The sequence below is a fragment of the Halichoerus grypus genome, chromosome 3, assembly GCF_964656455.1.
Source record: "Halichoerus grypus chromosome 3, mHalGry1.hap1.1, whole genome shotgun sequence".
Classification (NCBI taxonomy): Eukaryota; Metazoa; Chordata; class Mammalia; order Carnivora; family Phocidae; genus Halichoerus; species Halichoerus grypus.
Genome location: NC_135714.1, coordinates 91,918,901 through 91,932,100, shown reverse-complemented (window position 1 = coordinate 91,932,100; position 13,200 = coordinate 91,918,901). Strand labels below are relative to the sequence as shown.

The 13,200-nt window shown below is 39.5% G+C and overlaps 1 protein-coding gene across 21 annotated transcripts in view; it reads right to left on the bottom strand.

Moving 5' to 3' along the window:
- ALPK1 (alpha kinase 1) overlaps positions 1-13,200 on the bottom strand; it is a 125,365-nt gene that overhangs the window by 38,504 nt on the left and 73,661 nt on the right. For 5 of the 21 annotated variants that reach the window (XM_078069089.1, XM_078069088.1, XM_078069087.1 and 2 more), the window contains one exon: positions 2,062-3,062. The exons of 14 other annotated variants lie outside the window; for them this stretch is intronic. In XM_078069089.1, the coding sequence (XP_077925215.1) occupies positions 2,062-2,064 (3 nt within the window). In that variant the 5' untranslated portion in view covers positions 2,065-3,062. The remainder of the gene's footprint in view (positions 1-2,061; positions 3,063-13,200) is intronic. 2 more of the 21 variants (XM_078069092.1, XM_078069091.1) reach the window with 1 other exon arrangement.

The following is a 13,200-nucleotide window of genomic DNA, read 5'->3' as shown; positions in this document are numbered from 1 at the left end:
TCCATTTCCCCACTCCACCACCAGCTCAAAGCTAACCTAAGAGTACTCATCTGATCCCTGGCCCCATGACTCTGTGGCCTGGCTTGAAAAAATGAACTTTCAAATCTGAACTAAGAAACATAGAAAGAATGGTAGGGTAGAAAGACGCAGAAAATAGAATGTAGCTAAGTCACACTTAATGGGCAACTGCAGACTGAAGATGGAAGAATGATGGCTCTGAATCCAAATGTACCTTGTCATGAGTGCCATTCTTAGAGTTCCAGGCCTCCTTGATTGTTCCATTATGTTTTTATAATAATGTACACCCCATTTTGTGAATTTGCTTGAGTGAACCTCTGTTCCTTCCAACCAAAAAAAACAAAAAACAAAAAACAAAAAACTAACTAAAACTGAAGTGTTCAAAACTTCTATTGAGAACTGTCAAATTTTAAAATGAGAACAAGTCAGTCAATTGACATTCATAAACTGTAAATTCAGGTGGAAAGGAAAATTTATGGTTTTATGTATGCCCAGCTCTGTTCACTAAGGCTGGTCTCTGGTCAAGAGTCCTGCCTATGCTAGATACGCATGACACAGTCCTTTAGTTTGCAACCTCAGTTGTTATTTGCAGAACTTGCAGCCTCTTCCACTGCTAGGCTTCCTGCAACGTGTGTTTGGAAAGAGCAACGCTATTGCTGTCACCCTGCTCGTGACCACTTATCTTGCAGGGTCCTCAGCAAGCCATGTGAGTTCCCTCTCTTTGAGGTTTCCCTTTGGTGTGTGCTTGATGGTCAGTTCTGCTCTCCCTTCTCACAGGTGCCCCACTTCAGTTTTCAGGTAACCGTATATCTACTTGGGATGCAACGCTTAGTGACAGGCTATTTTCCAGAAATGATTCTCAATCCTTACCGCTCTGACAAAAATGGTTTCCATCATTGTAGCACCATCTAGTTTATGAAAAACATTCACAGACATTATCCCATTTGAATTTATAGTAACTATAACATCTAAGTAAGATAAGGAAATTGAAGTTTCCAAATTTACAAAGTCCGAAGGGTCAGGGTCAGGCAGGAACCCAAGTCTGTATCTTTTTAAAATAAATTTTCTTATTGTGGTAAACAATGCATCACATAAAATTTACCATCTTCACCATTTTCAAGAGTACAGTTCAGTAGTGTTCAGTATATTGTTGTGGAATAGGTCTCCAGAACTTTTCCATCTTGTGAATATGGAAGTCTATACTGACTATACGCCTCTTTCCCCATCACAACCCAGCCCCTGGTAATCACCATTTTACTTTCTATTTCAATGAGTTTGATTATTTGAGGTACTTCAAGTAAGTGGAATCATACAGTATTTGTCTTTTTGTGACTGGTTTATTTCACTTAGCATAATGCCCTCAAGGTTCATCCATGCTGTAGCATGTGACGAAATTTCCTTCCTTTTTAAGGCTGAATTATTCCATTATATGTATATACCAAACTCTGTTTATCTATTCATCTGTTGATGGACATTTGGGTTGCTTCAAACTGTTGGCTATTGTGAATAGTGCTGCTAAGAACATGCACATGAAAATATCTCTTCAAGATCCTGCTTCTAATTATTGTGGCTGTATATCCGGAGTGGAATATATGGATCATAGTGTAATTCTATTTTTAATTTTTTGAGGAAGTTCCAGACTGTCTTCCTTAGAAGTTGCACCATCTTACAGTCCCACCAACAGTGAACAGAGTTCCAATTTCTCCATATCCTTGGCCAACACTTGAGGAACACAAGTGTATTAAGGATCAATTTTTCCTCTGCTTTCTCCCTATGGTCTGATCAAGGTGATTTTGCTCAGTGCCTAATCTGGGCATAGGAAGCTGGGTCTTTGGAGCTAGTGCTAAACTTGTCACTCACTGAATCCAAGCAGTTTCTAAGGAAACCATATCCTTTATTATGATGAGCAAATTCTAAAATGGACAAAAAAAATTGAAAAGAGCGTTCTTGTTCTGTATTTAAAAGGAAAAGAAAGAAAAGAAAACTTCATAGGAGATGGCCTTTAATTTCAGTGTTTTGAAATTCTCTAGTAAAAGTTGGTACCATGAGAGCAAATGATGATTTTGTGATTAGCTGGACATTATTCCAGCAGACATTCTTCACACTGAGCTTCAAAGACACTTTGCAGGTCCAGTGGAAACTTCTGTGAGGTGGTCTTCCTGACTTGAGACGACGGAGCTTCTATGAGTCTGGGTAGGCCAAGGTGGCCAGAGTTCACAGGGAGAGCTGCACAAAGGAAGAAGTCCAGAGATCTGAAGAGGGTTCCTCAAGTTTTCAGCAAAGCTCATGCATGGAAAGACACCACCCCAAAGCTGGAGAAAGAACCACCTGAAAGGACTAGTGGAAACAGTCCCCAGGCTTCATGTAGGACTTGTGTTTCCACCAACTAGAAAGGAAAATCTTGTTGTTCACATGGCATGGGGTAGAGTATTCAGAAGGGCATCACTTCAAGAGTGAGACAAAATTAGAATAAGGTGGCCCTTGGCCCACTCTAAAAGTTTAGAAGCAAGCTTGAAAAAGATCAATTTCCTAACTTGATTGAGTCCCAAAACGAAGCTCAAGGATACTTACAGGCTCACAAACTACCCACTATCCTATGTGCTGAAATTTACAATGTCTGGCATCCAGTCAAAAATTACCAGGCATGAGAAAAAGCCCATATTGCAGAGAAAAATAAATCAATAGAAACTGACCTCAAAATGACAGTTACTATAACTGTATTTCATCAGTTCCAGAAGGTAGAGTAAAAAATTAGTTGGAATTACAAACATGAGAGGGAGATGTAAAAATGATCCAAATCAAACTTCTAGAGATTAAAAAAATATATAATGTCTGAAATGAAAGCACAGATATCTGAGTTTGTTTCCTAGCTGCCATTTATTTGCCATGGCAAGTTACTGAAACTCTCCGAGTCCCAATGGCTTCATCTGTGAAACATGGATAGTATTTATTTGCAGTGCTGTTACAGGATTAGAGGAAATGTGAGTCAAGTGCTCAGCACAGGACCTGGCATGCGATGGGTGCTTAATAAATGACAGGGAACTCTGTGGGGAAAAAAAAAATAGGAAAAAGAAGTCAGTTCATGCATTCCTACTCTCCTGCATGACAAAATAGCAAGAAAAGACAGGCTCTGGAAATAAATGTCCACGGAGTTTTCAATAGAGCAGAGAGGAAATAATAGATCATGTGTAGAACATCTATAAGGCTTATTTCAGAAAATGGCTAAGCCTCTAATTTCTTTTAATCTCTTTCTTCTCTTCACCAACTCTGAGGAGTGATGCTACTAGAAACAGAGAAAGAAAAAGGAAAATGAGCAGGCTTGGTGGCAGTTGGTGAAGGAAAGCTGGTTCCTGAAAGGGGGCCTTCTCAGCACGTGCGAGTTGCTTTTGGCTGTCACCAATGGAGGAATCCCTCCCTGAGCACCTGTAAACTGATGCTGCAAACACCCTATTCTGCATCCCGCATGAACACGCCATCTATTTGAGCAGAGAACATTGCCTAATCTATTTTTCCCCCTTCTACTCTTAATAGATTGGAGCACAAAAGCCTGAGAGAGGGTGACCTGCCAGACAAAGGCCCTTTGAGTTCCTTGGAAAAGTAGACTTGGAGGAGGATGGAAGGAATCCAAGTGGCCCTATTATTTCCACTTGCACTAATTAGACATTTTTCTGTCAGCTATTGAGCACTGCTGAGAGGCCAAACTCACTGAATTCATTTCTAAAGTGTTTACAGAAGTTTGCATCTGTTTGTGTCTCTTCAGGAGGAAAATAAGCACTTCAATAGCATTGTGGAAAATCTAAACGAAGCATCCTATTCTGGAGGACCTGGCATCCCCACAGTTGCATAATTTAACTCCGTTCAGGGCTGAACCTCTCGCATCTCTCTCCAAAACCTAACGATGCAAAATGCAGAGAAGTCAACTCAGGAGAATCTTTTCTTTCTTGTCATTGTCTTTTCTCTCCTTCTTTTGAAACAGCGGCATGCTGTGCACTACATACAGATTTAGGTGGGTATCATTCTTGTGGCCCCTCTCTCGTGTTTCTACCAGCACTCTGAGAAATTAATACCCACTTTCATTTGCTGCCAAGTGAGGGGATAGTAAATTCCTCAGCAGCAACGCAGAATACATCACCATCCTGGGAATCTCCCCCAAATGTACGCCCGGGGAGCACTCTGACTTCAGAAGGAGGGGAATGAAAGGAGGCCAGAGTGTGTGGCAGGAAAGGACACTAAAAGGAAAAGTTTCCCTACATGGTAAAATGTGCCTGGGTTATGCACAATTAGATTAACATGAAAGAGAGTCCCTCCCCCATCCCCACTCCCCAAAAAAGAAAGAAAAAGAAAACAACACAAAAACCCTAACCCACTGCCTACATGGGCAGTGCCTTTGAAATGCATATTGGTCTACATGGAATTTGATTCAGGATTCTTTTGTTTGGGGTTGTAGGCCTATGACTGACCTGCCATCACAGAGGACTCAAAAATATGACCTTTTTAGACAATCTCACAGCAACAGAATTTTAGTGTTGGAATCAACATAGGATAACTCAAAAAAAAAACCAAAAAAACCTTGAACAGGAATTCTATCCCTTTATCTTCCCTCAGTCTGACATAAAGGCTATCAGATTGTCCACATGGCCACCAAATTGTGTTTTTCCTATTGACTGATCATTTTCCGATACAAATATGTGGATGTAGGTAAGAGAGTGTCCTGGATTTCTAGAGACAGCTTACAGATGTGTCTGTGTATGTGTGTGTGTGCGTGTGTGTGTGTGTACGCAACAACCCCGCAGTTGTTTTTTCACATCTGTTTTCAGAATGGAAATACGGGGTTCTAATTGAGTTTATGGCACAAAGGGAACTTCATGGCTAGAAAGCTGAGTCAGGTGGTAAAGGAATTAAACTCCACAATGAGATTTCAATACACAGATGATTGAAAAAATGCTAAAGAGCCTTTGCTAAGGGCTTTTGCTGAAGAGCAGCAAGGAAAAGTGTGTGCCGTTTTCATGGTTCCTTGCATTAGTGCTAGCCCCTGCCGATGCTGAGCATCAAGTTTGGGTCCCAGCTATGGGTTCAAAGCCGAGATGCGTTCGCAGCAATGACAATGGCAGCTGTTCTCTAGGGGGGCTGGGTGAGGGGACTCAGAACTGAAGCCATCTGGCATTGCAATTGGCAGGAACAGTGTAAAGGGAAATTATTGCCGCATAGCAAATTGGGAGATTGGAAAAAGGCAGGGGAAAGTGGGGGAAGATGTCCTGAGGTGAGGAATTAGCAGAATAAGCAAATGAAAAGTGATGATACCTGTATAGTTATACATCAACATTAAAAGCAGAGTAAGAGTAGAAGCCATCGAACTGGACTACTCAAGGTCAATGGAAGACCAAGCATGTCATGCTCTGTATTCATCCACCCACTGAAATGTGGAGAGGGAGGAAGAGAAAAAAACTTGAATTTTCCTAAGGTTTATGCCCAAGGCCGGTTAACATTTCATCAGCCTTCCTTTGTTTTACCAGTGGAACATGCAGATTCAAGCCCTTTTGGAAAATAATTGTGTATCTTTTTCTTTATATACCTAAAGATAACATTTCAATCATCTCTCCCTGCTTTTCATCCTCTCTCTCTCAAATCTACCATAGATGGAGTTGGCTGTCTTTTAAAAGAAAAAGAAAGCAGTTTCAAAACAGAGAACCACCTACCCGGGATCCTAGTGAATCTCATGGCCCCTGGGAGCCAGGGACCTGCATGCTTAGTCTCTTCCAGGTTGCTCTGGCCACCATGACTCCAGTCATCACTGGTCATTTCAACATCCACCTCGATGATTCACTCGGCACACCGGTCTCTCTCGCCACAGCCTCCATACCTCCAATGATCTTGTTCTACATCCAGCCTTAGTCTCTATGACTATGGTACCTATGACTCCCATGCTCAGAAATACCCTAGAACTTGCCATTTTGGCGGCAACACAGTCTGAATCTCAACTTGACCACTTGATTCTCTCTTCTTTATCTTGTATTCTAGCTGCCTTTCTCAGGAGCTCAACCCCAACAATTCTGCCACCCTATAGGGACAACCACATAATCCACTGACCCTACTATTTTTTGCTATGCTACCAATCCCCTCATGTTCTCGCTTGATTCTTTAAATTCCCAGGGTGCATCAATATAGTGACTTTATAAAAAAAGCATTCTTGACTCCATTGTCACTTTCAGCTTCTGTCATGTTTGTCTGGCAATTCCAATCATATTTATTGTTAAGGGAGAATGTTGGCCTCACATTAAAATCACCTAGGGGGACTTTAAAAAGTTCAGATGTTCAGATGGCACCCCAGACCAGTTAAGTCGGACTCTCTGCAAGTGTACCCACCCATCGATTTCTTTTAATATCCTCAGGTGATTCCAAAGTGCAGGTATAGCTGCAGACCCCCGAGCTAGCCTGTTAGCCTTTCCCCATCCCTCATTTCCTCCTTCCTGCTAAAGATGGAATGAATTATCTAATGGGAGAGGCATACCTGCCTCAGACCTTCCTCGCCCATCTTTTCTTTTTTTTTAAAGATTTTATTTATTTATTTGAGAAAGAGAGTGGGCACACGCTAGAAAGAGAGAGAGAGAGAGAGAGAGAAGCAGGCTCCCATGCTGAGCAGGGAGCCCGATGCAGGACTCGATCCCAGGACCCTGGGATCATGACCTGAGCCAAAGGCAGATGCTTAACCATCTGAGCCACCAAGGCATCCCTCTCCCATCTTTCCAAAACTTCCTCCCTGTTCTACAATAAGAAAAGGAAACTGCCAGCAACAAGATGAGTCTGGGATAGAGAATTTACCAACCCACTTGTCTGAATACCTAAAGCTACATTCTCCTATCCATTTTAGAATAATGAAGGTTGCTCTTTTGCATCTATCTTTCAGATGGTTCTGAACACAGGAGGTGATGATGAATATTATTTATTGCTATTTACAATCCCCAAATTATATCTACTTCTCTGCCTAACCCGAGCTTCTACCCAAGCAACTGAATGTGGCTGGAGAAAAACACACGATGACACTTTAAATTTATGGCCATAACCTTAAGTTGGACCTCAGTATGGCCTGACAATCCAGCTACGCTCACACTTTCTGCTTTCTTCTCAAGCTGCCATGCTCTCCACGGACAACCTGGCTTCTTATTTCACTGAGAAAACAGTCAATGAGAAGCGACCTTCCTCATCGTCTTATCCAGATTTACCAACCCTCTTGCTGTGAAGCCCATGTTTCCACCTACACTCCCATTGGCAGGTTTAAGGCCAACCTCCCACTCAGTTCTATCCCTTCCTCTTTGCTTGAGGACACTGCCTGTAAATACCCTCTTTCTCTTGCTGCATCATCAATTTCCTCATCTCTCCTGGATCATTCTCATCAGCATACAAACCTAGCATCTTCCATCTTTAAAGAGTTTTCCTTTACATATACATCTTTGTCTTTGTCTGTTCAAGTTGCTATAACATAAAATGCCATAAACTGGGTGGTATAAACTCTGTTATTTATTTCTCACTGTTCTGGAGGCTGGGAAGTCAAAGAGCAAGGTGCTGGCAGATTCAGTGTCTGGTGAAAGACCACTTCCTAGTTCACAGATGCCATCTTTCATAAGGGCATGGATCCCATTCATAAGGGCTCTTCCTTCATGGCTTAGCCACCTTCCATAGGCCTCACCTCCTAATACCTTCACCTTGAGGGTTATGATTGCAACATAGGAATTTGGGGTGCATGAGGGGACACAAATACTTGGTCCATGGCAATCTCTCCCCAGCTCCTATTCCACTGTCTCTACCCCCCTCTACAGCCAATCTCAAGAGTTGTCTACACTCACTGTCTTTACATCCTCATTTCTCATTCTTTCTTAAATCTGTATCTTTCATCCCCAACACTCCATTGATGCCAACCTTTTCAAGGTTGCCAAAAACATCCAAATCCAATGACCATTTATTAATCCTCATTCAAATCCCTAGAAACGTTTGGTTGAGCCAATTAATCCCTCCTTTTTACTCATGTGATTTCTGGCATTTCACACCCTCCTGGTTTTCTTTCTACTTCACTGGCTTCTCTTCTTCACTCTACTTTGCTGGAGTATCCTTCTTTTCCAGCCTCTGAATGTTGAATGCCCTAAGACTCAGTCCTGAAACTGCTTCTCTTCTCTAGCTACACTCACTTAGACTGTCCCATAGCCTCAAATATCACTTCTGTTAGTGAATCCCAAATTTGAATACCATCCCGAGTCTCCTTCCTGCAATGCAGCCTTGTATATGAAATTGCCTAGACAATAGCCAGCTTGTCAATTAGGTATCTCAAAATTAGCGTATTTAAAACAGAGCTCTTTATTTTCTCTTCTATACTTGCTTCTCCCTCTGTGTCCTCCAGCTCAGTAAAGACAACCCATCCATTCATTTGCTTAGTTTTGACTCTAAGCTTGTGACTCTTCTCCTCTTGCCCAGTCCATCAGCAAATCCTGTGGCTGTGCCTTTAAACTACACACAAATGTCTACAATATTTATTATTGATGCTAATGTCATGGTTATATGTGGTGACAAAGAAATGTTAGTGAAGCCTGAGAAATTGGAATCCTTACTCCTTCTTTTTTTTACTATGAAACCGTCTGTAAAACCATAGCAAAACTATTTTCTTAGAGGGCCATTTCACTGGAAATAAACATAAAATGAAAAGCAAAATCAAAAGTCTATATCAGTTGATGTAACACTTGACTGTGAACAGAACTTAACTGAGTTGAGGCCCATGAGCTTAATCTCAAAAATGAGGGGGAACTCATCGTTGCAATACACTCCATTAATAGGGGAAAATGTTGCACACGAAGCTTTATAATGTAGCAAATGATTCTTGGCATATGATTTACTGAGAATTCATTCATTCACCCAACAAAATATTTATTGAGCATCTCCTAGATGCATCTTATAGGCATTGGATATACAATAATAACAGAGACAGACACGGTGTTATCTCATCTGTAAACATTCTGAAGATGCAAATTCCCAGCTAAATGGGTTGGGTGGCTTTTAGAAAATATAGAACATATGAATCAGAGTTAAAAACAAAAATTTAACATTTAGGCCACAAGTTTAGCATTACAATCTGAGTCAACACATTGAGTGCAAGTCCAAAAATAAGTCCCTAGAAGAAGAGTTATTTGCTGCAGAAGATACATTCTTCTCCCATGTCCTAACCACCTTGCCCTTCCTTCCCAAAGAGTACCAAGTCTGGTCAAAGGCAAAAGTCCTTCTCTAATATGGAATTGGAAGATGCTTGTAACTGATGTTACAGGGTGTTCATTTGTTACCTGGGAACTAAGTCCACCTCATGTGGATATTATTTCTCTTAACAACGAATAGGTTTTGTGAGAGAGGTTATAGCTAAGAAGTCTCAGGCTTTGCCCGTAAGGCATTCCAGGAGGAAATCCAGAATAGGGGGTCACCACCACTTATGCTTTTTCTATTTCAATGGCTGTCATGAATGGTTGCAGAGGAAGAGGCCAGCTTGACAATCAGTTTTGCAGTCTGGGGTTCTCTCACAGCTACATTAGTGATAAATTCTCTCTCTCTCTCTCTCTCCTTTAAATAGCGGTGGTGTGTGTCTGCTGGTACTGGGGGAGGGACTTATGAAGAAGTTCACTTGTCAGACTCACTAACATACTGTTTGGAATGTTAAGTTCTTTGCATTGTTTAAAAGGTTGCCTATATATATTAATAAATAAATCTGAAAATATTTCCGTCATTTTTGATGTCCTGATAGCAAAATTCAGCTGGAGGCTTGACTATTTGATCTTAGCTTCTGCCTTTTTTTTTAAATTCACATTTTGTTTATTTTTTGTGTAGGTAGTATATTCGCATAGTTCATAATGTATTTAGGGATATATGAAAAGTCTGCCACCCTGGCCCACAGAGGCCCCTCCTCTCCAAGAAGGTGATTGACATTGTCTATTTCTTATATGACTTTCCAGAGAGGGTTTTTTTTTTTTTGAGTAATAACTGAGTTTATTAACAACTAAATGGTATCTTTAAAAATATAAATGAATAAAAAGGTAACATTGGAATATCAAAATATTTGAAAATCTACAGAATATTTTATATTTGCTTCCTTTTTTTAATATTGTGACTTTTATTCTTGTGATTTATTCATTCCATAACTGGTAGCTTGTATCTCCCTCTCCCCTTCACCCATTTTTCCATTCTCTCACTCCCCTCTGGCAACCATTTGTTCTCTGTATATATAGGTCTGATTCTATTTATTTGTTTTCTCACTTTTTTTTTTAAGATTCCACATATGAGTGAAATCATATGCTATTTGTCTTTCTCAGTTTGACTTATTTCACTTAGCATAATACCCTCTAGGTCCATCTAAGTTGTTCCAAATAGCATGAGCTCATCCTTTTTATGGCTGCATAATATTCCATTACATATAACTATAAATGCTTGTGTGCGTGTGCGCATGCACACACACATACACACACATACTGCATCTTCTTTATCCATTAGTCTACTGATGGACATTTAGGTTGCTTCCATATCTTGGCTATTGTAAATAATGCTGCAATAAACATAAGGGTGCATATATCTTTTTGAATCAGTGTTTTTATTTCGTTGGATAAATATCCAGCAGTGGAATTGTTGGATCATATGATATTTCTATTTTTAACTTTTTGAGAAACTTCCATACTGTAGTTGTATCATTTTACATTCCCACCAACAGTGTATGAGGGTTCCTTTTTCTGCACATCCTTGCCAACACGTTATTTCTTGTCTTTTTGATTTTGCCATTCTGACAGGTGTAAGACAATATCTCATTGTGGTTTTGATTTGCATGCCTCTGATGATTAGTGATGTTGAGAATCTTCTCATGTGTCTGTTGGCAGCAATATATCTTCTTTGGAAAAAAATTCTATTCAGGTCCTCTGCCCATTTTTTAATCAGATTACTTGCTTTTCTGGTATTGAGTTGTAGAAGTTCTTTATATATTTTGGATATTAACCCCCTATTGGATATATCATTTGCAAATATCTTTTCTCATTCAGTAGGTTGCCTTTTTGTTTTGTTGATGGTTTCCTTTGCTGTGTAAAATCTTTTTATTTTGATGTAGTCCCAATAGTTTATCTTTGCTCTTCTTTCCCTTGAGCTTCTATCTTGCCTCATAACTATAAAAATCCCCCTAAGCCATGTCCTTTTGTCAATTAGTTTATACCATAATAATAGCTACTGTTTATTGAATGCCAGGCACCGTTCTAAGCATTCCAGGTTATCCACTCACTTAATCCTCCAATCTATGAAGTAGGTATTGTTATTATTATCATTATAGATGCAGTTTACATAGGTTTCCATGATGCCAAGCTAATAAGGGGGCAGCACTTGGATTCAAACCCAAGCAGTCTAGCTACAAAGTCAGCTTGCTCAGCCCCTACCTATACTGTATACCTATACAATCTTAATTTTATCAAGATTGTCATTGTCATTGTTACCAAAACTATATATTCGAATAGTGGCGGTATATAGTACAAAGAGAACTGTTTGGACCTCATTGTCCTTAGGGCTTTTCACTGGTTCTTAAAGTATTAATTATCACTGAAAGGATTGAAAGCTGACTTGTGCCAGTTGCAATTTTAACAGCTATGCATACTTAGAGAAACAAATGGACTGACTTGTCACTTTAGAATCTTATAGTCCAAGAGAATCATATTCACATAAGCACAGCAGAAATAAATGTTCAATCAGTAAGGGTTAGCCTTGCTTTAATAAAATCTCATTAAGAAAAAATCTCAGATTACTGTATTAGGAAATGTCAACTTAAGGAATGGTTATTCATGTCACAAAGTAGTCTTCATGATTCACTATAATAATCTCAAATAGTGAGCTTCTATAATATATTTAAAATATGATTCAATTATAAATATGTTATTAATGACAAATAAGATACTTAAAAAGGGGAGTAAAATAGTGGCACTTCAACCAGGTTGTACATTAGAGTCAACAGTGATGTTTTATTAATACAGATTCTTGGATCTCAATACAGATCTAAAGTCAGAATCTCTGGGTATATTTTAAAGAAGCTGCCCTTTTTCCCACCTCCCCCACCCCACCCCAACTCACACACACATCCCAGATAATCTTGATTCAGTCAGCTCATTGAGCAGTATTTGGAATCTCTGGCATAAGCCATTAAAGTCATAAACAGGTATAGGTAATATACATTTTAAGCATATTAGGCAAAGATATGGTCTTCTACAAAGAGGGAAGGGAAGCTGTCATAGTCTTGTGCTCAAAGTAATAAAATGAGAAAGCTACAGAGAGACGAGTTTAGCAGTCTGACCTCCAAGCAAGCCCTTTTAGGGTTCCACCTGACAATGACTCCAGAAAGCCCAGAGATTTCATTTTCATATACAGTGTCAGTGGGAATAATTCATACCTAGTATGATAAGTTTTCAATAACCATGAAAGAAACATATTTTGCTTCTGGTCTTTAATGGTGAATAAATAGAAAAAGTTCCAGAATGAGTTGGTAATACTTTCAAAATGTGACAGAATATATACATATATATAGAAAAGAAGCCCCCTTTGAGGCTGTTCTCATGAGGGAGCTAGTCACCTCAGTTGCTATAGGGAGATACTCAGGAAAGTGCAAAAGGACGGGCTTTGAGTGTACTGAGGCACTACCTGATTTGGGGTAATTTGTTTAATTTTTTAATTTCAACTTTCTTATATATAAATAAGGATAATAATACTATATTGATTACTGAGGAAATTAAAGAAAATATATGTAAAGTGCTCAATAGTAGGTGCTCAATAAATAATAACTCATTATTTTGAGAGTGGATTGGGAGTAGATCTATGGAATCAATCTCTCAGATCTCAAAATAAAACGAAAATTCAAAAAGAAATTTACCAGTAAGAAAGAAATTAAGCTTTACTGAAATCAGAGGGGGAGAGGAACCATGAGAGACTAAGGACTCTGAGAAACAAACAGACTTTTAGAGGGGAGGAGGGTGGGGGGATGGGTTAGCCCGGTGATGGGTATTAAGGAGGGCACGTATTGCATGGAGCACTGGGTGTTATATGCAAACACTGAATCATGGAACACTACAGCAAAAACTAATGATGTAATGTATGGTGACTAACATAACATAATAAAAAAAAATAAAATAAAAAGTGGAT